Source organism: Anser anser, assembly GCF_964211835.1.
Source record: "Anser anser genome assembly, chromosome: 5".
Taxonomy (NCBI): Eukaryota; Metazoa; Chordata; class Aves; order Anseriformes; family Anatidae; genus Anser; species Anser anser.
Window position 1 is genome coordinate 52706463 of NC_139725.1, and position 27672 is coordinate 52734134.

General features: G+C 39.2%; 1 protein-coding gene across 2 annotated transcripts in view; it reads left to right on the plus strand.

Annotated features, from left to right (window-relative positions):
- Positions 1-27672, plus strand: part of LOC310900832 (uncharacterized protein) — a 566674-nt gene that overhangs the window by 138066 nt on the left and 400936 nt on the right. For both annotated transcript variants that reach the window (XM_083839430.1, XM_083839431.1), the window contains one exon: positions 1-59. Coding sequence is in view for 1 of the 2 variants with exons in the window: in XM_083839431.1 (XP_083695557.1) it covers positions 1-59 (59 nt within the window). In the remaining variant the exon portion in view is untranslated. The remainder of the gene's footprint in view (positions 60-27672) is intronic.

The following is a 27672-nucleotide window of genomic DNA, read 5'->3' on the forward strand; positions in this document are numbered from 1 at the left end:
GAGCTGTTTGATCCAAAGTGGGCAAAACCACCTTAGAAACATGAGAAAAAAAAGAAAAGGTAAGTCATGTGTATAGATGATAAGACCAAGACTTGACCCGTTGTGTGAACTACATTAATTCCACACACTCCATGCTTGCTAAAAAAAAAAAAAAAAAAAAAGAAAAAAAATGGCCCCTCATTCATGGCAAGCTTTAGAGAACTCTGCATAGGAAGAGAGTACAGGTCATACAAAATACAAGCAATACTTTTGAAAAGCTATGAGAACTATCTAGAAAGCCAGATCATACTGACCAAATGGTCTGATGCCTCTTTTTTGGAAAAACAATGTCATTTTACAGTAGACAACTCTTTTGCCCCTTTACCAAATAAGGCCTGAAAGAAACAGTTTACTTCTAGCCTTTGACTTAAATTAAAAACACTCTTTGAAGATGTTTGTAAGGAATTAACATTAGATCCTGCCAAATATCATGCTCTCCATTTTGCCAAGACTGCTTTGCCTCACTGCCTCATGGTCTTTTTCATCAGGCCCAAACTGCTGACCGAATATCACTCTAATAGGAAAAGACATCAGTTGGAACAGTTATTAATATAGAAAAAGACCATGTTAGAAAAGGGTTAGCCATCTAAATGGCCAAGTTCAACAAGACTTTATTAGGGTTGCATTATCTTCCTCCCTGGAGCACATGTGAATTTATGAAGCTTAGAAGGAGGCTAATTTAGCCTTATGCATACCTTTTTTTCACTTGGTCATTTTTTTTTTTTTTTAAGGCAGTTGTAACATCTTTATCTACAATAGCTTTGATTTCTTCTTATCTTCATAGCTACTATACAATAAATACATACTTATTCACACATACCACATTGTGGAAAAGACATGTTAGTAAGAAAAGGCAGCTTTAGATGGGGTTGGGAGGTCACCCCAGACAGTAGTGAATAGAGATTAGGAATGTCTCACTCAGTGAGACATCAAAAGGTGTTATTTAGAGAGCAAGAAGAACACAAGAAGTTAGACTAACACAAAGTGTTGAGGACAAGATTTGATAGAGAAAAGATGGCTAGTTATATGAAAAGTTGTTGAGATGTCCCAGGGAGATGTAAGAAGATTCAGACCCTGAAATTTGACTAGGAGAAAAATAGAAAACCCTTTAAGTGAAGTTTCAGTGCAGTAAAGACTAAAGATCTGACTGAATAGGTTCAAGGAGTAGGCTACAAGAAATTAATTCAGCAGGAAGTTGTAGATGATGTAGACAGATAGAAATTCAATAAGCTTGGCAAGAGAGGGAGAGGAAGACTGGATCATAATGGCAGAGGTATATAGGACGAAACATAGACATGCTAAAGGTAAAAGAGACTTCTTGCCATATACTTCATTGTAATTACCATAAATCAGTGCAGGAGACTCTAGAAAGAGCTGAGTGTGCTGTAGTAAAAAGTTCTCATCTCGGGTCTTATTTATGCTCTGGTCTCTTCCTTAAAATTTCTTTTCTGGAAATTCTGTAACAAAGTTTATCTTCATTTCCTCTTAACTTCATTAAATAAGACAATAAGTTTGATGATCTTATAGCTGGATAAAATAAAATTTTATTTTCCATCTATAATAATGAATTTGTGAAATGAAAGGAAAATATTTTGTTAAATTTTATTATTTTATACTAAGATGATAAAAGCAAAACTTTCCCCCCATTCATCATATTTAAATGGTAAGAAACACAGAACTTAATGTATTTAGAAGATAAAATGAAATTCAAATAAACAATAGAACACAACATTCATCTCATATGTTATTCTCAAGCATGCACATCTCAGTTGTTTAAAAGAGAACATTTTTATTAATATTTTTGTAACCATCCTTTGCCTACCTTTGTCCTGTTGTGCTGGGATGGGAATATTGATGCTAACCACAGGAAGAGTTTGAAACAAAATGCCACATTTTGTTTTGGATGTCCAGCTTGCTTAAAACTTGAATACAGGATCTCATTGCTTGTGTTTATAGGATAATGGGCCAGTGTTCAAGACATGAATCCACATTATGCATTCCACAATGTGATGTGTCAGAGCAAAAAGTCCTGAGCTGGTGCATCCTCTAATTATTCTGGGTTCGTGCAAAAGTCAGTCCCAGAAGTGAAACTTTTGCAGACAACCCCTTCCTCACTTACTTTGCTCAGTCTCATAAATGACACTAACTATCAGCTTTGCTTCCAGAGGTTTTCCAGACCTCTGCTGTTTCTTTTTGGTCTGCCTGTCTTTGTCTGCTATTTTTCTCTAAGTCGACATACTCAAAGCAGAGCCTAAGAATGCGAAGATTATCCACTTCCAGTATCTTCTCTTCATGGACAGACTCGTATAGTATCTGCCGATGAATGACAGCTTATTGTTCTTTCTCATTATAGTAACATGTAAATCTACTGACTGTGACTAGGGAAACTGGGAGCTTGTTTGCCCTATAAACTTTCTCAAGTGCCTGCTGGAGGCACAGTGTGTTTCCCCAATCACTGTGCTTCACCAGCAATTTCTGAGAATGCAAAACAAACAAATAATCCTAATGTGCATAGCACGTTACAGGCAGGAAGGATATGTTTTAATGTAAATTGACTTAAAAGTTCTCAGGCTGAATTGCCTGAAGTGGTTAGGAGTTAGCTGATGGTGTATAATAGCTGCTCAGTCGTTTTTTCTTGCTTCTTGGTGCAGACAGCATTGATTGGCTGGGCTGATTATAGCCCTACACGTCAAAAAGGTGCAAGTTGTTCTTAACACTAGAAAATCAGCTCTTGTGTGAGCAGGCTTAATGCATGATAAGCTATATGGTGTAGACATAAATTTTGTGTGCTTGAAATTGAAGTGAACTTTGCTTGTATGACATATCCATGTAGATATGGCCAATAGCTGTTAGTTTCTGTTGCAGCTCATATTTATTGCTTGTAGTTAAAGTAAAAATCAGTGCCATGCGATTTTATTCAATTCAGGGAAAAAAAAAAAAAAACCACTAATTGTCCTTCTGCCAAAGTTTAAGTACTACATTTTTTCATTAGAATTTAACAAATGTTCATCTTAAAATAGACTGACAATGGGTCAAACTGTTCCACTTTATCTGTTATGAACTTAAAATTTATCAAAGCTAGTACTCACTCTTCCCAGAGCAATTTGTATTTTTGCTCCTGGATTTAACTATCAAATTTTCCTTTGAAATTACTGTGTAGCAGACATAATATCCTAAAATATTTGAAAAAGATGACTGCGAGTCTTCCATTTTCACCTCTTGCATACAACATGTTATGTAGATGTTTTGCGGTGTTATTATTGTTTGTAAAACTTTATCTCTAATGTAGAAGTGGTGTAGTTTTTTCACTGGATATTCTTGAAAAAGGTAGCTGCTTTCTTGTCTGAGCTCTGACATTCCTCTTTATCTTGGCCAGCCATGACCATTCCATGAATGCTGTGAATCAAAGTAAGTTTGGAGTATAAACTAATTCTTCCTTCTCCCTTAGATTTGTATTCCACTTCATCGTTTGCAGGCCCTCATCTTGAACAGGGACTCTTCTTGATGTCATAATATAACTAATAGTAATACTTGAGGAGTTAGGTGTGATCCAGTATGAGGAGGGGTATCTTCATCTTGCCCTCTTGTGGTAAAGTATATTAAATCCAGGATTAAAAAAGTAGACTAAGCATTGATGGGATTAAACATACTACATATCTTTAAGGAAGGCACATTCATTCTTTAAAGTTTAGTATTAAGTCCCATGTTGAACTAAATCCAAAAATGAAATGTAGATTCTGGCATATCTAAAAACGTTGAGCTGGATCTCTTGGTTCTTGCTTTGATGTGGCAATATTCTTCTAGTGCCTGAACAACATCTTGGGTAGAGGTGAAAATATAACACAGAGCCTTTTAATTTCATTGTGTTATTTATAACAATTATCTAAGTCAAATTAGAAGTAAATGGCTACTAATCTTTGTGTGTATGTGTATGCATGCCCAACGGTTCCTAAATGCCACTAGGAAATTAGAGTAATTTTGATATTAAAATGATTACTACCACTTTTGCAATAAACTGATGCGACTTTAGAAGTCTGTCCCTGATATCTTTCATGATTTAGACATCACACAAGCTATAATTGTGCTATTAAAGGAAAGAGAGCTAATCTTTTTGCATTTGAAGCAAGCCCTCATCATCAGACCCGACAAAGCCAGACAGATCAAAAAAGAGTAAAAAAGAGCATTTAAGGAAATTAGTACAAGTGTCAGTTAAAAGGTAAAAATTAATGCACTTATTATTGAAATACAGTTGAAACCTACGTTCTTTTCATTTCTTTGATATTGCTAAAGCATAAAACATTCAATTAACTTTCCATTGTGTTTGGGGGGTAGTGGGGAAAGGCAAGCATTGTCAGTGAAGTGTTAGGTGTGTAGGTGGTGTGTGCAAGGCAAAAATGATTAGATATGAGCAGAGGGTATAGCAAAGGCTTTTACTTTGAAGTCAACAAAGCCAGTCAACTCCTTTAGTATGTTCCAGGACAGTGTTCTTGTATGTACACTGCTTTTCCTGAAGATATAGTATTGAGTCTCTGAGAAGGTAGCATGCATTCCTTTCATCCTCACCAGGGAGTATTTCTTTTCCTGATTATTATTATCTACATCATTGAAACCTGCATGGTTATGCACCTCTTTCCTAATAAAAAGTGAATACAAATAAATTGATAATATTTTGGACCATTGAATAATAGCACTTTGCAACATAAGTGAAATAGATACATTTAATTCCTACTTACCCTCAGCCATAAATACGAATTCCCATGGCTGCATTCTTTTATTCTTTGAAAGCTGTTACTACGAGAGCCAATTTGTAAAAACTGATTTAGGATATTTCAAAATATATTCTTGATTTACAACTGTTCTATGTTGGCAACACCAAAGCTGCAAATAATTTCTAGTAATGCAGTAGTTTTCCTATCGCCTGCGCTGTTTAAAGGGAAAGCAGCTTTATATATATATATACATATATATATATATATATATATGAAAGCACTGTAATGATATAAAATGTATAGATGGAAGATGTTAAAAATCATACAAAATGGGAATCTTTCTGAACCAATTCAGCTGGTTTGTTAACAAAACCTTTCTAATATATCAGTGAAGATTTTCCCCTCTAATTCCACCATCCTTACATTTTATTTGAATTTCAGTAATGTTAAGATGAGGCTGTAATGTTTAACATGCTTTAATTAAAAGTATTTGCTAATTGGCATAAAATATCTGTGTGATTATTTTTCCATATATTTATGATTTTGCAATAAGAGAACAGCTGCTAAATATTTTCTTACATGCTGATTCCACTTAATCAACATTCTTCTTAATGGAAGTGACAAAAGTTAGAAATTGTGTTTTAAAAATGTGTTCCATGAAAACATCAGCATGATGACAAAATCATGCCCTCTGGGGTACAAATGATCAGGTTTACCACAAAGCACTTCTATATAGATAGCAGATATATCTTAGTTTTAAAATTCTTTGCACTATTGAGCACCTTCCAAGCCAAATGTGTACTAGCACTTAAAGAAAATATTACCAGTTTTAACACCCAAACTCACTTGATGTTTTGATTATTATTCCTATTAATATGCACATGATAGAAGTTAATGCCGTACTGACAGATTTAATGCTTTGTAAATGTGCTGAATTAAACTAGAAAGGTAAAAGCAGCCATTACCCTAAGACCTAAAAGAGAGACACTAATCAGCTGGCTTTTTTCCTCCTATCCTTTTTACAGATGGTTGGGAAAACAGGTTTTATTTAAGATGCAAGGCTAGAAAAAGCTTAACCACAGGAAAAAGAAAAGGGCTTGACCCTTAAATATTGATTCCATTCTATTGATTACAAGAGATGGGGGTGGAGAGACTTTTTAAAATGTAAGTCTAAAAAAGGCACAAAGCAGAATTAGGTGAAAATCAGCCTGAGCTTTGTTATTTAAAGGACTAAAGAGTTGCTGGATAAAAGGCGAAGTAGAAGGAGATCTGGGCATGCATGGAGTCCAGAGCTGATATCAGGCCTCAGAGACTAAGCAGACAAAAGCCCTCTCCGTTCCTGGCAGGACTGCTGTGTCTGTAGACTGCACTATCAGTGGAAGCTGGGATATCCAGCAAGGGCAGGATCTACATTTGCTGGTAAATTGCTTATTGTGAGCAAAGGGGCGTGTTGCTGAAGCTTCTTTTCTCTTCAGCCATACTGAATGGTAAAGCAAGAACAAAAAGAGCCCTCCTGCTCACTGACAAGTGAGGAGAAAAAGTACCAAGTTTGTAACCTTGCACATTGAACGAAATTTTGGGAGTGAAGTGGAAAACTGGGGATTTTAGGGACAAACAGAATGAAAGACTGTTTTACATGATATTAGCCAAGAGAGGCTCTACTAATGGCCATCAGAATCCCATGGCAAGAAGTTGAGCCTATGTAGTCCAGCTTCTTTAAGAAGCACTACATCTACATGAATCCTGATGTGCCTGATTTACTTGCGTAAAAGGCTCTGTAATTCTCATTGTCGAAGAACTAAAGTAATTCTGTAGATTAGTGGGATGAAGAACTGCTCCCTTGGAATGTGCTAAAGCCACAAAGAATTCAGTGTAGATACGTTGACAAATGGAAACATAAACACAGAAAAGTGTGTAATCCAAGGCAGTAATATATATTTTAACCCAAACCACTGCTGTACTCTCAGCATGTCTACTGAGCTTTTCCACACTGCATAGCCCAGACTGCTGACAGGACTTTCCCCATTTATTTGCCAAGAAAGCACAAAATGTGCTAGATTGTTTCTTTGCATAACTTTCTTAAAGAACTGTGGAATTCTGCAGAGAGATACCCTCAAAGGCATTTAAACTATATGGTATTTGCTGAAAAATTTCTGATGAACAAATTCAGATTTCTAAAATGGGCAGATGTTCCACGACCCTGTCAGGGGACCTGCTGATCTCCTTGTCTGCATGTAAAACTCCCATTATTGTTAGTGACGTTTCTACACAGGTATATTTTCCTCCCTACTGTTGGATTTATGTGGCAAGGTTTTGGTAGCGGGGGGCTGCAGGGGTGGCCTCTGTGAGAAAAGCCCAGAAGCTGCCCCATGTCAGATGACAGCCAGCTCCAGCAGGCTCCAAAAGGGACCTGCTGCTGGCCAGAGCTGAGCCAATAAGCAGCACTGGTTGGACCTCTGTTAGAGCAGATGTAAGAAAGGAAAAAAACCCTGCTGCGCAACAGCAGCTGTGAGAGTGAAGAGTGAGAAGCAGCTCTGCAGACCCCAAGGTCAGTGCAGAAGGAGGGCAGGAGGTGCTCCAGACACAGAGCACAAGTTCCCCTGCAGCCTGTGGAGAGGCCCCTGGTGGAGCAGGCTGTCCCCCTGCAGCCCATGGGTCCCACACAGAGCAGATCTCCACGCTGCAGCCCGTGGAGGAGCCCCCGGTGGAGCAGGTGGATGTGGCCTGGAGGAGGCTGCGGCCCATGGAGAGCCCCCGCAGGAGCTGCAGCCTGTGGAGAGGAGCCCACGCAGGAGCAGGGGTCTGGGGGGAGCTGCCACCCGTGGGGGACCCGTGCTGGAGCAGTTTGCTCCTGGGGGATGGATCCCATGGTACGGAGCCATGTGGGAGCAGTTCTTGAAGAGCTGCTGCCTGTGGGCAGCCCCCGCAGGCTCAGTTCGGGAAGGACGGCATCCCGTGGGAGGGACCCCACGTGGAGCAGGGGCAGAGAGCGACCGTGAAGGAGTGGCAGAGATGAAGTGTTAGGGACTGACTGAAGCTCCTATTCCCTGTTCCCCTGTGCCACTTGGGGAGGATGTATAAGAGGGTGGATGGGGGAGGAGGGCAAGGTGCTTCTAGTTTGCTTTTAGTTTCTCACTATTCTAGTCCACTAGATAGGTAATAAATTATATTAATCTCCCTATGTTGAGTCTGTTTTGCCTGTGATGATAATTGTTGAGTGATCTCCTGCCCGTATGTCAACCCTCGAGCCCTTTCCATCCTATTTTCTCTCTAATTTAGGAGCTTCAGAACTCTTTTGGACCTTGTTTGTTTGTTGAGTTTTGGCTGCCATTGCCTTATTCACATGCAGCCTGGTCTCTGCAGTGTACTGGGAGTTACGTTCACTTCAGCAAAGCACCCTAGTGTGAATCTGGGAAGAAACTCTTTTGCTGTGAGGGGCTGATGACCTGTGTTACCTTCACAGAGCATGTACAGCCAGGATGAGGGGCTGCCCAGTATGAGTGTGTGCCTTGGGCCTGGGAGACCTGGGCTCTGCTGCCCCTTGGCCTCAGAGACCTCCTCCTCTTCCTCCCTCACTCTCTGTTCGTGTCCAGAGAAATGAGACAACTTCCTTGCTTCAGAGGGCTGTTGTAAGGACGAAATGCATTAAAGACAGCAAGATGCTCACACATTACAGTTTTGGAGGGAGACCATGGGATCATTTAAGCACCTTAGGAAGAGAAGTCGATTAATACAGACACAGTTTCACTTTCTTTGAAGTAAATGTAAAAGGGGAAAAAACGCCCTATCCTTCAAAAGAGAAAGGAGTGTAAGGTAAGAAAATGAAAGGCTATGACTGTGGTGAAGGCTAGCACAGTATTATTGTAACACCAGTGTGGGAATTAGAGGACACCCTACAGCCTAGTCGTATATTACAAACTAGAGAGGAGATTTCAAAGAAACCTTTTAATCTCCAGAGACAATTTACAGGCTTCTCACTGCCAGGTACAGAGCACCCAGCCATCCTCTCCCCATAATCTCCCATGAGACCTCGCCATGGCCACGGCTGCCTCCTCAAAGCCACAAGGTACCGGGTGTGGGCGGCAGTGCCAGGGCTGCGCTGCGAAGGCAGCGGGCCCTCTGCCCCTATCAGCGTTGCCATCAGCCTGCACCTTCCTGCTGCCTGCGAGCCTGGGGCTGGCTCCTGTGCAGGAGGGAAGTCGGAACGTGCACCCTGGCTCGGTGTCTGCTGCATTACGGTGTGAGGTGGGTGGCATGGCCCCAACGCCCACAAACTGCTTGGAAACCCCACAGGGCTCGTCAAGGGTTTGAGGGGAAAAATTCCTCCCACTCTACAAAACAAACAAACAAACAAACTAAACCAAACCAGCCTCCTTCCCCCGCACTCAAAAAAAAAAAAAAGAAAAAAAAAAAGAGTAAGAGTAAACTTTTTTTTTGGCAGTATCTTGTTGCTGTCCAGAGCAGTTGCCTGGGCAAGAGGCTGGGCCCCTCCTCAGGGTGATGGCAATCTGGTGGGAACAGGCTGGCTGGTGCCAGCCACATGTTGTGGAGTGGGCCTCTGCCACTGCCTGTGGTTTCTCCCTCATGGCCTGGGTGTTCCTAGCCACCATGTCATGGTGTGGGCAGCCTGTCAGGCCTCCATGACCTTTTCCTGCCAGGATCCTGCCTTCTGTCACCTATTCCCTCTTCACAGTGGTAGACATGAGGCCTGACGCTATGTTTTTTGACAGATCATTTTCTGGTGGTCTGTTTGCAGAAGGGATTTGTGGCATGGCTGCCTTGCTTTGCTTTATTGGTAGCTTTTTATTTTTTTATCACTTGAAGTTGAGGTAGTCCCCCGTGTGCTATGTGCGAGCTTCACCTCAGCAAAGTCCCACCGCAGTCACCTATCTCTGAGTAAACTCTGGAAGACACAATTTGCATTTTAAAATGCCATAGAGTATATTGATCCTTGCAAAGTGCTGTAATAGTCTATACCCAAAAATGTCAGGAGAAAGCTGTTAGTTTAGCCACCTAGCCTCCCATATTTGAATATTTGTGCCCATAATGGTGGGCACCATTATGCTAGTAATGATGAGTTGGGGTGGCAAGAAAACTGGAGACATTTTTCTTACTGAAATGCATTTTTATTAATTTAATTTAATTTAATTTAATTTAATTTTTAAAATTTATTTTATTTAATTTTATATTTAATTTTATTTATTTTATTATTTTAATTATTTTATTTTATTTATTATTTTATTTTTAAGAGAGAAATGTAGGCAGAAAGGAGAAACTGAGGGGGAGCTCATATTTGGAAATTTATTTGATAGGAAAGGCAAAACAAAGTAAATTCGTATAGTGGGCAGCTGAGTTCCACCACAACAACTCTCTTACTCCCTATCTCCAAAGGGAAAGGAGGAGAAAATATGATGGAAAGGGCTCAAGGGTTGAGATAAGGACAGGAAGATCACTCAACAATTATAGTCACAGGCAAAACAGACTCAGCATATGGAGATTAATGTAATTTATTACCTATTACTAACAAGCTAGAGCAGTGAGAAACTCAAAACAAACTAACCCCCCACCCCATCTCCTCCCCCTGAGTGGCACAGGGGAACAGGGAATGAGGGCTGCAGTCAGTCCCTAACGCTTCATCTCCACCACTCCATCATGGTCACTCTCTGCCCCTGCTCCACGTGGGGTCCCTCCCATGGGATGCCATCCTTCCCAAACTGAGCCTGCGGGGGCTGCCCACAGGCCGCAGCTCTTCAAGGACTGCTCCCACATGGCTCCGTACCACGGGGTCTATCCCCCAGGAGCAAACTGCTCCAGCACGGGTCCCCCACGGGCGGCAGCTCCCCCCAGACCCCTGCTCCTGTGTGGGCTCCTCTCCACAGGCTGCAGCTCCTGCGGGGGCTCTCCATGGGCCGCAGCCTCCTCCAGGCCACATCCACCTGCTCCCCCAGGGGCTCCTCCACGGGCTGCAGCGTGGAGATCTGCTCCATGTGGGACCCATGGGCTGCAGGGGGACAGCCTGCTCCACCAGGGGCCTCTCGACAGGCCGCAGGGGAACTTGTGCTCTGTGTCTGGAGCACCTCCTGCCCTCCTTCTGCACTGACCTTGGGGTCTGCAGAGCTGCTTCTCACTCTTCACTCTCACAGCTGCTGTTGCGCAGCAGGGTTTTTTTCCTTTCTTACATCTGCTCTAACAGAGGTCCAACCAGTGCTGCTTATTGGCTCAGCTCTGGCCAGCAGCAGGTCCCTTTTGGAGCCTGCTGGAGCTGGCTGTCATCTGACATGGGGCAGCTTCTGGGCTTTTCTCACAGAGGCCACCCCTGCAGTCCCCCTGATACCAAAACCTTGCCATGTAAACCCAATACAATCTGCAAAAGGGCCAGGTGTTTCCCTGGTCTGAGTTGGGTTCCTTTCCAAGTGCATTCAGTGCTGTGCCCCAAAAGTACTGAAAACACAAAAGGAGGAGGAACATACTACACTATGAATTTATTAGATAGTTTTCTCCTAAAAAAGAATCAGTAGTTCCAGTCTTATATTGGCAAGGGGGTGTATGTACCTTTTGTTTATATTGTGTTTGGAGGGTACTGGCCTAAGATTTCATATATCAGCCTTGGGCCTCTCATGCAGCTTACCTGTGAGGCCTAGAAGTTCAGGTTCTAGGTACCCATGTATTTACAGGCATGCAGCTGGATCTGTAAGGCAGACACTTGCATGCATCATATTTATATATATGCATCATGCATCATATATAAGTGCTCTACCCATGTACCAAAATTGTTTTCTGTGAGTTGTTGCAATTTCAGGATTACAGAACACATATTTTCAATATTTAAGATCATCCAGAGGCTGCTCAGTGGTTTCTGCTCACCCATCCTGCCCAGGTTTACAGATGCCCTAATTTATGTCTGATCCATGCTCTGGGAATTAGTGTCATGGCACTGAATAAGATTGTAAAGAAGTAAAATATATATTTTTTTTTAAATCTCTGTATGTTGAAGGTACTTATCTTGTTGCATGAATATGGATGATAATTTCTTATGAATATGGAAAAGACTGGGGAGGGATGGGTCAGTGTTTAACATTAACTGCTCTTAACCTTTCCACCAGGTTGACCTTACCACAATATGATGCATAGGAGGGGTCAGGCTTAGCTGATTTTCTGTAGAATGCCATTAGTCATTTTTTGCCACATATGTTTGCCCTAAAGCCTCGTTTGCCACCTATATAATTATTAGAAGACTCTTATAATTGTATTTGAAATTCTAAGTTGACACTTATGTCACAGTACCATGGCACAGTATTATGTTTAATTTCTCTTTTGTTCATCTCATTTAATGTACTGAAGAATTGTACTCAAAAGAAGATCCCACACACTTCTTTTCCTTACCGTTACCAGCTACATGTTCCTCCACTACCTGCTAGAACCATCACTTTAATTAAGAAAAAAAAAAAAAAAGAAATGAAGAAAAAAGCATATATAGGTTTGCCTGCTTATTATATAAAGTGGGTAAACACCTCATTTCATATGTTGTTTTCTGAAGCTGAAATAATAAGACATTTACATTTCCCTGATAGGTAGAACTAATAACACAATATTACAGGATCCTGGTACTAAATTGATAGTGACTTTGACATATTGCATAATCTAAGCTTTTTAGTCCGAATTACATTCACTTGATCTGAACATGCTCTTTTTCAATTAGCTTCCTCCTCCACCCCAGCAGGCTTGCTTGGGTGTCTTCTTTGCAGTGCTCCCTTTCGTCCCAGAACCCATTGGGTGAGGCTCCTTAGTATTAGGACCTGTGAGAAGGTGTTACACAGTAGGTGACTGCTGGGCTGTGCGTTGGTTCTCACTGAGCCTACTTGGGAATGGAAACTCCAGGTACAGCCATGAACTGTTCACCTATGAATGGTTATGATAGGGTCACATTGTGTGGAAATGAATTAGAAAGATCATTTGGGCTCCTAAGGTGATGTTATTATGTCTTTGCATAGTTGCACCTGGTCTCTCCTGATATCTCAGAAATTCAAAAGTTCATAGTAGTGGGTCAGTGCTGGTGGGGTGGGGATGATCTGGGTTGTTTTCAGATAAGAATGTTGTAAGGAGTAGAACTTTTTTTTTCTTCTTTTTTTGTGTGTGTGTTTTTAAGTTTCCTTGTGGGTTTTGGAAGCAGGAGAATGTCTATAAAGTGAGCAATGTTTTATAAATATAAGTGTAATATAACATAAGTGTTTTTCTGTCACTATAAAAGGAGTGAAAACAAATCTTTTCTTCGGAGTCACTTTCTATTTAGCCACATCTTTTGGAATAGATGAAAACTTTCATTCACCTGCTGCAGATTACTATCTGGATTAACTGTTCCAGTTTGAAGCAGTTTATTGTGGCAGCAGTCCTGTTCTACCACTGTTCTTCATTTGCCTTTCTCTAATCATTTAAGCTTTGCAACAAATTTGTCGACTAGTAGATATTTTACACTTATTAGCTATTGAAAACTGATGTACCAAGAACTTAAAACTAGTTTTCCACAGAGGATGAGTAAGCACAGAAAGGTTTGATTTGTTTATTGGGTTCATGTGGTTAAGGTGTGCCAATTTCTGTAGCCAAGAGCAATGCAAAGGAGAGGTTAGCAACAGATGTGGCTCTGCTTTCTAGCCTAATAGGTGGGCTATCAAAGTAGCAGAATTTTACAGATGTCAGAACTGGATCCTAAACTTAGAGATTTCAATTCACAGTAAGATTTTTTTTCCTGTGAGCAACTCCAAATAGAGTAGACACAAGTGGATGCTTTTGGGTGGCAGTGTCTCTGAAGTCAAGCCCACATGTGTTTGAACAGTTGGCTTTTTGCAGGTTAAGTGTAAGTCCGGTTATGTTGTGTTTTCAGTATTTGATATTGTCGTAGTAGCAAGATACTCAACTCAGTATTGTTATTTATGTTTATGCTACGCACTTCCAAGATAATTTAAGTAAGATAATTTTGTCAGCGTGTTAATTACTGTGGGCATGTAGTGCATGATACAGGATACGTTCTGAATAAATTAGCTGCATGCTAGGAGCTCCATGCTGCTCTGACTATTCTCTCCTATTTCACTTAAAGGTTATCAGTTACTACATGGTATGAAGGGAAGACATATTCACAGATGCTATCCTGTGGAGTTCATAGTTTAAACATGCAAACCAGGTGAAGAGTAGGGGATGATGTGCACAGCCTGCAGGATCTAGTCACTGCTCCATCCATATTGCTGTCCTTTTGGAAGCGCAGTCTAGTGTAGATTAAGATACACAAAAGTTTTTTTATTGTTGTGAAGTAAATGTCAGCTATTCCATCTGCCCCTCAACATAACCGTCATTAATTAGCTGATTTCTTTTAGATGTTGCCGCAGAGGTGGATTTTTACGGATAGATTTCAAAGTACAAGGACAATCGCCTGACAGCTCAGTTCAGGGAGAGCACTCCATGTGTGAGGGGCAGGGTGGAGCTGCTGACAAACAGCAGAGAAGATTGTTATTGTTGGTGGATTAGAAGAAAGTGCGTATGCATGTGTATGTATGTGTGTGAAAAGGAGAAATGCAATTAGAGACAAGAACAGACAAATAAGGAAGGGTGGAGTTTTGAAGAGCCTTGAAGCTGAGGACAAGAAGCATGAACTTGCTGTTGTGAAACCATAAGGGATTGAAAGGGGGATGAGTGATGTGGTCAGAGCAGACAAGGAATGTAACCCACAAATGGAAAAAAAAAATAATGATGCGCTATCTCTTGATAAGCTCAGAAAGCACAAATTGGCAGAACCTCTGCTTCCAAAACCTTTTAGAAGCTGAACAATTTTTGAGGAAGAAAAGAGAAGAGAGATGGCATCCAAAATAGCACATTTAAAAAAAAAAATCTGAGCAAGGGCATTTGCAGTGCTAAAGCAGAATGTTAATTGAAATCCTACTGTGCCAACAGGAACATTGGAAAGAGACCAGTCAGGATTAGACTAATTAAGATGTCTTTAAAAGAAAGCGGAAAAAAAATCTGAAAAACTGAACAGGTTGGATTGTCTTAAAGAGGAATTTACCAAATACACAGAGAATTCTTTAAGAATTTGTAAAGTCAATGTATCTTGCAAACAGTGAATTGAAACAGACTGGGATGTTGAAATAGTTAAATAAAAGTATCTTTGGGGGCTGATGCCCGGGAATGTGCTGAATAGTAGCTTTTTGTCCCCTGCATTTTTATTTTGAGGAGAGATGCTAATGACTGCTTTAAGGAAGTTGGTGGCTTCTGTATAACACATTGTAGTGCTTTTCTCTGACATAAAATACTTAAGTCTCAGCATCCACCTTCCTTGTTTTCATTTGCTCCCATTTGGCTTTGTGTGTCTGGCTGCGGAAAGGGCAAAGGGAGTTTCATTCTCTCTGTTCTGGTGAAAGGAATTTCTTGTTTTATCGAGGTGAAGATAATGTCTAAGGTGACCTTGTTACAACTCTGACAGAGAGGAGACATCCTTCTTTCTGAGCTTTTACTACACAGTACTCTCAGGCAGCACAAAAGTGCTTACATGGCACTCGAACAGGAGCAATAAAGATGGCAATAGCATTTCAACTTGCCTTCCCTAGGACTAGTACGATGTGGGATACGCAGATACGAGTCTGCGATTGCTGGTAGAAGCAGGTTTGCTAGGCGGCTTCCTCAGCTGGAGCTGATGACCCACATCCAAGTCTCCTACAGCCCTTCAGAAGATAACCATTGCTCCTGATGTTACAGCGAGATAATGGCATTTGACAGAAGAAACCATGAATATTTTAATCCTTTAAAGGGAGTAAGGAGTATGTCGAGTGTTGAGTCAAGCTGCTTGAATTATTCAGTGTGAATAAGTGAGCCAATTTATTGGACCTTTTCCTTGTTCACAGATCGCTCACAACCTCATCCTTCTTTCCATGACCAGAGTTGCTGTTCTCAAGTGTTATACAAATACCAGCCTATGGAACTTGTGTTCTCTTTCCTTCAACCATTATTAGCTGTTAATAACTTTACAAATTATTCACTTTCTGTGATTTGATGGCAGGACTTTGAAAGCAGGGAAAGATGAAATAGTGAACCATGAATAAATAAATAGACTTCTGTGCAAATACATTTTTGTACAAAATTTCAAGTATATCTGTGCAAAAAGCGGCCATTATCTATGTCATCATAAGAACAAATACGCTGTTAGTTGACAGGTTTGCAAGGTGGATTTTACTGGGCTTGAGTTGTGTAATAGCCTGAGAGGAGCCTTCTCAGGAGTGAGGGTCTCATTTTGGCTGGATCCACTTGTGCTTAGCACTGAAAACATCTCAGCTCTTCAGAAAAGCTTGACATTTAATGTGCATTTACTGTGCTCAGCAATAGCTTTAAAATCTGGCTACTTATTTTATTGGAATTGAACACTTGCAAATTTGATGAAGAGTGAATGTGAGGGGTATTAATATGGTTAAATCAAAGAGAGCTCTACGGAATGTTTCAGAGCCTTGATTTTATACTACTCAACTTGCTCAAGTTTTGCACTGGTGTATTTATTTATTTACAAAAGTCATGGTCTTTCTACAAATAGTACTCTCTGAAATGACATTCCTGGGAGGTCTGCAGCTTGTTTCACATTTTTACATTTATGAAGTCAACCCAAACAAGTAAGCCTGTCAGTGTAAAATCTACATGTTGATATAGTACCTTTTTAAACATCTCATAGGAAACTACACACAATAGGAAAGCCAGAATCTTTCCAGAAAATAGCACAGACAGTAAGTCCCATTCTAAGCCATTTATCTAAGCAAAATGGAGTGTACAAGGTACCAAACTAGCCTGACAACCTGTATTTAGTGTAATGATTTATTTGCTCTTTGGCAAGCTCTAACCATTTACTATTAACTATTGCAGAGGAAAGGTAAGGTTATTATTACCTCATAAAGTAAATAGTGATACTTAACAAAACAGAACATCTGCCCCCCTTATTAAAATATTTTGACAGATTTAAACTGGTTAACATTTAATCTCATTTGTTAATTATGGGAAGCAGTAGTATGTGTTCTGAAGACACAAAAATAAATATTTTTGTGATTAGGAAACTTGTTACACTCCAACAATAATTTTTTTCTCAGTGTTCTTTTCTTAATCTGAAAATAATGTAGACATTACTTTGGCATTCTTGGAAATACTAAGGCTACTTGCAACTAAGCCTACTACTTTAGATGGCTTAAAAACCCAACCCTTATTTATCTTACTGGCATATAAAAAAGGGAAATAAAAAAACAATTTTCTGTACTTAACAAAACAGGTTGATATATAGGAATCTGAGGGGATAGGCCACAGTGGTTTCTTCTCTTGAGAATACAATCCGAGTGTTTTCCAAGCGGTTATTTAAAGATGCCTTTTTAGAGGAGAGCCTGAAAATCTCCTGCTTGTATGTTTTAAGAGCTGAGGGCCCAAACTGAAAACTAGCCCGGGAAAAGAAAAGCCTTGCTTTTGACACAGATCTGTTAGCTGGTCCAGTCCGCTATGTGAGCAGGGGGCGTTGCACCAAGAGGGGAGGCAGGAGGAGGCACACAGCTGCAGCCAGGCAGTCCTGGTCTCTGTGGGCTTGTGCCTGACAGAAGAAATGACTGTAACTGCAGCCGGAGGGGGGATCTCAGAACCCCGAGCTGCGCCTCCTGGTCGGGTAACTTGCTGCTCTGCGCTTTTGCTGGATGTGCTTTGTGTAAGAGGAATTAGACTGGTTTGCACCACCTTCATCCTTATGTGTGGTGCAATGTCCGAAACGTCTGTGCTCATCAACTTTGTTTTATACAGCACTTCTTCTGCAATGTGTCAAAAGCATTGTAAAGAACAATGGTTACTGAGTTGAATAATCAATTATAGATAATAATACAGTACAGTACAGATAGCACAAAGTATGTAATTATAGTATTTGATTTGGTTCTGTTAGAAGTCAGTGGCAATTTTACTGTTCACATCATCAGTGGGAGCAGGAAGCCCACTGCAGATGTATGTTCAGCACAGAGTTAGTCGTGAACTCTGTATCAGCTATTCACAAATGTTCTGTAAAATTTCAGCTTAAGTTGAAACATTCTGTCTTGAATCCTACCTCAAAGATGATACAGAGCAGTTTAAGGTAATATTCGTTTATCCTTTTCAATTTAAATATTGACTTTCTGACCTCTCTGTGGACTGTATTGATATTTAAAATGTAATTACAGCGCTTAGATGACAACCTGGAGAATAATCTATTCAGTAGATTTCACCGGTTTCTTAACACAAATATTCACAAGCAAACTGCAATTTTCTCAGCATTTATTCCGCTCTTAGAAATTCATGAAAGCAACTTTTTCTGAGCAGTCCACACCTCTTTTCTTTTAACCTTAAGCTTGCAACTAATCCCTAATACACAAAAAAATGTAAAATATATAGCTTAGTTTTGACTGGTGACGCAATTTTCGTGGCCTTGTTTGTACTTTAGCAGAATAAGTAGAAGCCTTTCAATCAGCTTCCCAGTGCAAGGATTTTGGAAAGTGAAGCTTTTAAATTGTATCTAGGTGAATATATAAAAACTGAAGATTCACTGTCCCTGAACATTCAAGCTAATAAATCTTGATTCTAGGAGTACTATGAGAAGAGTCTGCAGAGTGTTTACATCTAGATTTAAATGAGTATTCATGTGATTTTATTCATTATTTTCTCCACACAATTAATGAGTTTTCAAAATATAACCTGAGTCTTTCCTCTCAGTGGGTTGAGAAAGTCTCCTTGTGCTGTTCTGTTTAGTGTCTATTTTTGTATCCCATGTATATTTCATTGATCTGCTTGATTCTGCTCGCATGTCCAACCTCTTTCTGTGACCTTTCTGACAAGATCTTGTGACTAAAGCAGTAGGACCAATAGTCACGGGCAGAACTGAACCCATAAATTGTACATATTCCATCCAATTTGTCTCAATCTCCAGTTTAGTCATGATCTCATCTTTGTCTAAATGAGGTTTTGAGTATTTCCTTCTTTTGTTTTAGCCTACAGCAGTTATGACACTCAGGAACCTGAGACGACGTATTCTAAAACATAAGAATTGATATATATATATTTTTGTTTTAGATTGTTTCAATTTACTCCATATACAGTGTATATATATATATATATATATATGTTTTTAAATCTAGGTCTAATGCAATAGAAGTGTATATATACACCATGAACCTGACTGCTTGGTTGCTTTCATTTGTGTGATTTCTTCACTTCTGTGTCAGTTTGAGCTGCTTTCTCTTTGTGTGGATTTTTGAAACTGCTGTAAGCATGTCAGAGACATGTCTCCTCTGCATAAAGTGTATAGGTGAGCTCTTATAATTAAGTTTTAAGAGAGAGGTAGGTTAAGAACTTACTGTCAGCCATGTGGGAAGTCACGGAAGAACAGAGTCTGGCCACATAGTAACCGCTGCACATTTCTATGTGCTGTACTATCTGCATTAGAAGCTTCAGATCTTGACTTACAGATAATAAAAACTTCAAAATGTTAACCCTTCTGGTGCTCCTAGGCTGTTAGTCAATCTTTTTATCTAGATTTTATTTTATTATTATTTTTTAATTTAATTTTTGCCTCCCACACTTTGTTTTTTACAAAAAAAAAAAGACATTCCATCCTAAGTAATTACCACCCTTCTTTTACAGCCTTACAGCTCCATAAGATGATCTATTGTGCTAAATAATTAGCACATGCCATTCAGAATATTATAAGAATTATATGCAACATCAAGCAGGAACTATACACTGACACATGACCATATTTTCCATGAAGCTGTGCTAAAACAGAAATTAGGTATTAGCAACAGGTACATTTAAAACAAGTTATTAATTGTTATGGGGGGAAAAGAGAAAGAGAACAGTGTCATATTCGGCCATTAACACAGTAAAGCATTTTAAAGTTTGCAGTGATTTGAACCACGACCTCTTTGAACATATCCTTTGTTCATTTGCATACACAAACATTAATCCTGTGCTTGAACACAAAAATGCATTTACATAAAAACTACATCGTGTTTTATAATTTATTAAGTAATTGTGGCTGAGATGTTATTGGAAACAAAGAAAACTATATTTAAATGCCAAGCTCTAAGGAGATGTAATATATAGCAACTTTTTTAATGAAGAGGAAATCTTTTCATTCTAGCTTGTCACTAATTAATACAGATTTTCTTTTCAATATATTTATTTTTGTATGGAATTTTGTGCTCTGAGATGACACTATGTTGGGGAGCCTGGAGACCTGTATTATCTGCTTAGACAGTGGGTAAAAGATTATCACAAAATATATCCCTACATTGCCCAGCTAACATGCTAGTTCTAGCTTACTAGAAGATTTCTGCAGGGTGCATCTACTTCTGGATCTCAGTTTAAGATGGGCATTGAGCCACGCAGATTGGAGAAATTTTGGGATTTGAAAACTGAGAACTCTCTGCACTGAGGGATGCTAAGGTGATTGGAAAGGTCTCTGGTGACTTTAAGCAGCAGATGAGCAGAGAGATTTTTCATTTCAGTTTTGGGCTGAGATGCCATAATGTCCTGTTAGCAGAAATCAACTCCCTGTTTCCCTTGGCATTCCAAGCACGAGTTATTATGGAGGTGAGGAATGGCTTCAAAATATCTCAAGAAAAGACCCTACATCTTATTTGAACCTATTCCTTATTGTCTTCTCCCCCCTTTGCAGCCTCCAGTCTTAGTTTTTATCTAATGCTGGGTTATTTCATAGATTCTTCTTCTTGCTGTTGCAATAGGTTCAGCTTTTGCTCAAACTGTATTTGACTCAACTGTCTTTGAGTTGTTCTGCAGGCTGCAAGGCATACCATTGTCTATTGAGAACATGGCAGGGAGGGACAGACTGGAGCCAGCTTTGTGTTTGGAGCTGCTTCAAGGCTTCTTAATTTTGTAGGCAAAATTTAAAGTAATAAAGATAAAACCCAGCTGTTTTTTTCTGTTTTTTTTTTTTTTTTTTTTTTTTTTCCTTGTGTCAGGTGGAGTAAGAGGCAGAGCTGGGAGGAGAACTCAGGACAGTCACACTTGTTACTGCTAGAGGGGAGAGAATGGTGTGGAAGGGCTGCTCTCAGCAGCAGCCTTTTCTCTTCCCCTGCACTAGTGGTTGTGACCTTGGGCATGTTTTCACCCCATCCTCAGAGGTAATTGGCCTGGATTCCAAGGATCTTGGTTAAGGCAAAATAGGCAGACATAGATCCCCATTAGTATACTTTGGGCTCGTAGCTGGTGCTTGCAATCACTTGTGAAGACTAGCTTGACCCCAGGGCTGAAATAGTCTGTAGAGGTTCTGTGGTCAAGGCATTCCGTTCGGGGAGCTGCAGAACTCTACATAGTTCCTTGCTGAGCAAGTACAAAATGCAGTTCTGTTAAAGGCTTAGCACTTGACCAAATGCAGGTGAGTTTCCACAGTGGTACCGTAAGATGCAGCAGTGACCAAAGAAAGTCCCTGCCCTGAATATTTCTCCATGTGAAGTAGATGACAAATAAGGAATAGTTCAAATGAAATGATTAAAATTTTGAAAGATTTTACAACTAGCCTCACATCTAATTGTGGCTATAGGTACTCTCTGAACTTGACATTTTGTGTTTCACAGGCATAAAGGCAGGACTGAGGCAGGATTTGCATGCTCAGCAACAAATTGCAGGTGCATAAACTCTGTGGTGGATCAAACACATTATTCTTTTAATTATCCCGATGAACTGTTAAGCTAGACATGGGGCTTAAATAGTTCTGAATGTTTGGTGAGGTGGGTATTACTTCGTAATTTTCTTTTGATAACACCATTCTAGGCCTTCCAGGAAGCTAAAATTTGTTTGATTATTAAATGTTCGTTTCGGACATATATTCTGTTTACATTTATTTGGGGGCTGGGAGGAAACTCTTTGTATGTAGAAGGCAAATACAACTAAATTATAATTTGTGGTTTGCTGCTCTTATAACATCTCAAGCCCATGAAGTTTCAGATGGATTTATTGATACTTCAAAAATATGTAAAAATAAATAATCAGCTGTCACTCTCCGTATATGTGCTCTGTTTTCTTTAACATTCTTGTGTCAGTTTCTATAAACTCCATTGAGAGTCTCTGTATGCTATGTGCAGCTTGGCAGCTTTAATGACACACATTAACACTTCTGGCAAAAAAATGTTTTGAAAGCCCCGATATAACAAATCTTTTGGATTTTTAGGAATAAAGTGGTTCAAGGTGGCAAACTCCATGGAAAACATGTTTTCCAGACTGCTGGATGAGCAGCTGTGGGCCAGCCTGCTTCTACTCTGTATAAAGCTCCACAGTGAAAACATCTTTTAGTAGTAAAGAAGTTAATACAGTCAATCAATTTACTCTACTTACACAGTTATACTTTTTCAAAGCAATATTTTTAATGCATTTTTAACTTGTAGTCACTGTTTACTGTTTTTTTTTCCACCCCCTCTCCTTCCTAGTCTTCAAGTTCCAAAGTGATGATGTTTATTTTTGTAGTACAAAACTGAGATTCTGACCATAATAATGCTGGTGTGAAATTCCATAAATGACAGAAAAGCTGTTCTGGACCATTGGTCAAGTGCTTGAAATCTGAGCTGGACATGTTAGTCACACAATAATAAGAATGTTGAAGGAGCCAGGTACACTGAAAAATTCAGATTTATAAGTGACTCTTAGGTATGCTCATTCTTGCTGCGTGGATCTGTGCTGAAGGGCAATAATTTGAAACTTTGGATGAAATTTTTTTTCTTTATATTTACATTTATAAGATCAGGTTAGCTCACATACATCCATTCAAATTTCTTTTTAAAGTCACAACATAGAATCCCATGGTGGAATCTATCTTTAATGTTGAAGTAATATTAACTGTAATAAGTGCCTGGAAAAAAAATTGTGAGCGATATTTAGATCTTCTAGAATGATCTTTTTTGTTTATGATAGCTGAAAGCATAAAAATACTTCTCAAGATGTTGGTTTGTAATTGAAACAGCAGTTCCTGATGCTATAATATAACATAAATAATTAAAAATAAAAATAACTACTAAAATTAAAAACTTTGTCTCAAGATATGACAAAATTTGTCATGTAAAATGTTTTCTATGTCAAAGCTACCTGGTTCGATTATTGAAATCACTTTTTCTTCTCCTAGTGGGTCTTGTCTTAAAAGAAGTTAGTGGTCTTTAGCATCTCGTTCTGAACAGAGCTGAGCTGGCTGAATAGAGCAGCGCCTCTGCCTCGCCTCCATCTGTTTGCTGTAGCTCCAAGAACAGAACTTAATACTTCTCTAGTCCACTGACTAACCTATGTTAGTCAAAATCAGCTGCACCTGAAAGGCCCTATTCCCCATCATTTTGACATCAGATGAATTAAAGGGCAGCTACAGCCACACATGTGGTTATGCTGGCAAATTTGAGGGAGTGGTCATCTGTTTATTCCAGCTGTGTTGTGGTGTAGCCATACCTGTAGAGCTGGCTAGATAGAGTTGCCAAGTCCAGGCATTGGCAAAAATCAAGACTCTGACTCAAAATTCAGAGTCTTAGACTAAACTATACTCTTGAAACTCTTTTCATTTGTCTTCTGCTTTTTGGAAAAGGTGAAATTCCCATTTCTAAACTTTTTGTATGGATTCTGAAGGCTAGGAATTAGCGCTGTTTTAACATAAGCTGAGATGCAATAGTTAGTGATTTGATTCCAGCAGTCATGGGTCAAACAAAGGCAGCTTCAGAGTTAGAGAGCTGATATTAAATCACGCAGGTGTGCAAGACAGAGGATAAGGCATTCAGGGCGAAATTCTGAGGTTACGCTGTCCTGTTACAGCATCTGGAATGACTCTATAAACTCCTAAAATCTCCATTTCTTTGGGAGGAATGTATCTCCACAGTAGTCTTTATAGAATGAGGACTTCTGAGGATGTCTTTGCAAGCCAGATGGTACCAAAGACAGAAAGAGCCCAGTGAGGGAAATGTTGGAGTATGTGGTGCGATGACGGTTTAGCAGATTATAGTACAGCCTCAAGTTGCTAAAGTGGTGCCTCTAAGGTGATCTAGGTTAGACTATGGTACAGAAGTGATTTACTTCTAGGCTCTTATTTCATCAGTCTCTGTGCTGGCTCAGCAGGTTTTTTTGTGTGTACTACTTTAGCAGAATGGAAAAAAAACACAGAGGAGGTGAGACTGAAAGGCAGCTGTGCTGAAATACTCTTTAAGTTCTGAGGTTGCTCAGCTCTAGTTTTTAAAGGCCAACATCTCTTTCCATGTGCATATGTAGCTATGCTCACATTCTGAGAGAGATGTATGACACAGGCCTTCCTGAGTAAGATACTTTTTTTCTTCTTGAGAAATTTCCTAAGAAGAAACTATGGACAGAGGCAGGGAAGGGGTAGTAAAAGGTGATAGAGAAACATTTTATGGTAGAATTGTGATTCTTCTCAGAGGTCCACTGAAACCCATTCTCAGGTCACGTCCTGCAGCCGAACTGCATCTCACACAAATACATTTTGCTTTGTTTTTAAACTGCCCTGCTCTGATGCACTAAGGCCACTTTTAGTTGAGGCTGCCAGTAAAATCCAGAGTCTTCCTAGCCTTCCTAACAGGTAATTGTTTAACAGCTGAAAGCTCAGACAAGTTTTTCTGGGACCATGCTGTTTGAGGAATAGGAGTCAATATAAGTTTCCAATATTTGGAAAGAATATGTGCCTGTGCAGGTCAGTATATATTCTGGCTTTTGCATAGTTTTTATCTGCAATGTAAAAATCTATTGCAGGGTGCAGGTCCCTCAGTATAGCTGTGTTCTTTTATTCTTATACAGTGCAGTTTATAACAACTAGGTTTAAATTCTTTCCTTGGACTATTGTCTGCTTGAACAACAAGAAAAAAGTAAGACTCAGGAGTTAGATCTACATTTGTGCCTGGATAATTTGAATAACTGGCACTACAAACACACTAGAGATATTCCCAGCTATGGATGCTCATGAAACCAATGACCAGCATGACAATTCAGACTTTATTTTCACTTATTACACAAGCAGCTTACTTCTCTTGCTATTTCAGCTGGAGGATTTGGTGTAGCAAGAGACCAAACTGAGGTGGAGGAATAATGACTACATACATTTGCAGTGCAGACAGGTGAAAACAAACAGCTCAGCCAAGAGAGTACCTGCTGCTCTGTGAAGAGTTACCTAGTCATCATTGAGCTTGTAGTGACTATATAAGTTGCAATTTTAAAACATAAAACCTTTGCTTAGCAGCCTCTTTAAAGATGCGTTTAGGAAGAGAAACAAGCTTGTATAGCTTGAACGGTGTTATTTTGTTTTTTGACTACATAATTTTTTCTTGTGTCATGCAGCTCCCATGAAATCCATGTACAAGCTGGTGTTAGAAGTGCTGAGTTCAGAGGTTTGAAGATTCAAGCTGCATAAGTATCTGGCCATCTCACTTTAAAAAAGTAAAGGAAAGAAAGTGTGATACGTTCTGAATTCCATTCTCCACTAATGAAAATTGTTTAACTACCGTGTACTGGACAGCCAAACCCAGTTCTTGCTGAAAGTAGATCTTTATATCTATTTCCTCAAGTTGAAACTTTATTGTGGAAGAGGCCAATTTTACATTGTAATTATAAACCTCTGAAAGCAGGATTTGTAAGGGAAATGCTGACAGACTCTTTACTACCATGTCATGAACAGAAACTATATAATACATGCATTTAATTGGATAGTTAATAAATATTGCCCTTTTTTTCAAGAGATTCTCAGAGTCGTACACATGCTGAAGTGACTCTGAACAACAACAACAACAACAAAAAGATGTATGGGATGAATAGTGTGTTTTTTTATTATCCACTGAAAATACAGAGAATGAAAAGAGAAGGCTATTAATAATTCTGTTTGTATATGTGATATATACACTTAAGCAGAATGAATGCAATAATAAATATATATTTACTGATACACATTTTTCCTCTGAAGTATTAGTCAATAAGTAACAAGAGGGTTGGTGCATTTTGTAATAAATCCACTGTTGAAGTTAATTGGTTTGTATTTATAGCCCATCGAGGTGGTTCTCATTTTAGATCCGGACTTTCCTTGGTAATGTACTAATAACCACAGGTTCCAAGAGGCTAAACTGAGACAAATACAGAAGAATTCAAAACAAAACATGCAGGGGTTCTACATAAAAGTCACTGAATGGAACAGACAAACTCCTTAAGAGAGAAGAGAGGCACATGCATGCAGAAGGGAGGGATTATACTTACTTTCAGCTATTTTTTGCATTATCCCTTCTGCTTCTGAATAGTGCATTCTGGGCATTCTGAATTTGCATTCATTTATGTATAATTTATACTATAACCTGATCCATAACCACAGTCCATTTGAACTCCAGATGAGGCAGAAAAAAATGTAAAAGAACATATTGTCTCTTTGGAGAGCAGAAACATATTTCAATGTTGGAATTAATTGGTAACTGGAAGTTAGATGCAGTAGCGTGAACTTGGGGTATGTCTCTTCTCTGCAGCCTCCCCCAAATACATTAAAATGGAATTTAGAAAGAAACATGCCCTTGTTTGCAGAAATGACTCTGTCCTAGGCTTCTGCTTTGGTTGCCTATCTCAGTATGTTTCTCTCTCCATGCTAAAGAAATACAATGGATATTGCCCAACTGGCAGAATTCCAGTAGCTGCATATGTGCTGGGCAGCCTTCTTCTGTCATCTAGAGTACAGTTTTGCTTGTGGTCTGTGGGGAAATATTGCAATAAACTGATACAGTCTCATGGCTGAATTCCTATCATGTTACTCATCTTATTCAGGCAAAATGCCAGTTTACTTGAGTGGGAATTATGCCTGAGTGGGAACCAAGTATAAGGACTTCAAGGTTTTGTGTTTGAAGAGTAGAACAAGGCATTAAGCTATGGAGATATACTTTGCTGTTCGTTAAAGGAGGCTGTTTTATTTTTTTTTTCAGTGAAATTCCTCCACTATTCAAAAGAGAATGTAAGTAAATGAGTAATTTTTTCATTGTTAATGATAATTCCCATGAATTACAATGGAAAGGAAGATTGCCCAGACAATGACAAAAGCAAATCTGAATTGGAGAAAATCCTGCTAACAATGTTGATATTGTCTTGAAAAAAGTTTCCTTTCCTTGAGCAATCCCAATTTTAAATTTATCCCTGTGAGGAAACCCATGTATCTAAGTTACATGCTGTTTAATTCTGTTTTATTCAAGCATAGTATGCTTTAGTCTTTTTAATTTAAATATTTCAAAGAGCCAATTTATGGCAGAGGTGTTACTTTCCTTCTTAAGTACATATTATGCATTTTTTATTACAATTTTGCTACAGCCAAATGTCTTAAAAGCCTGATTCACAAACCACTTCACTGCTCTTCAAGAATGAAAAACAAAGAGTATACACTCAGAACGTGACTTACCTTTTGAAATGTTGTAAAGCCATAGAAATTAGAGTAATTTAGACCTGGCTCTTATTTTTAGGTTTCAGAGTATTTTGGCATTTAGTTTATTTGGTCTGATGATTATCATTTGATGTAGCTGTGGTTATTTAAAAATGCTGTCTCCATGACAGCCTTGTAAATGAACCTTTTGACTCATACACGCTCTCTTTCTTTTAAAAATAAATCTTATTCACAGAAAAAGCTTGCAAGTGAAAATATATACAATTTCTTTTACTGTGTGGCTTAAACCATGGTTACTGTTGAGTAAAAGTGATTTTGACACTACATGTTTCCATATGATTCAGGGAGAAAATTGATCCATTAAGTGATGGCCCCCCAAGACTGATGCACCTTAGGAAATAGAAATGTTTTTGCAGAAGAACCATGAAGGTTCAGAAGAACATCCCAAATTTGGCTGGTAACAAGAAGAGAGTGATTTGCTGTTTGTGACTGAGCACTCACTGTTAGTTCTCT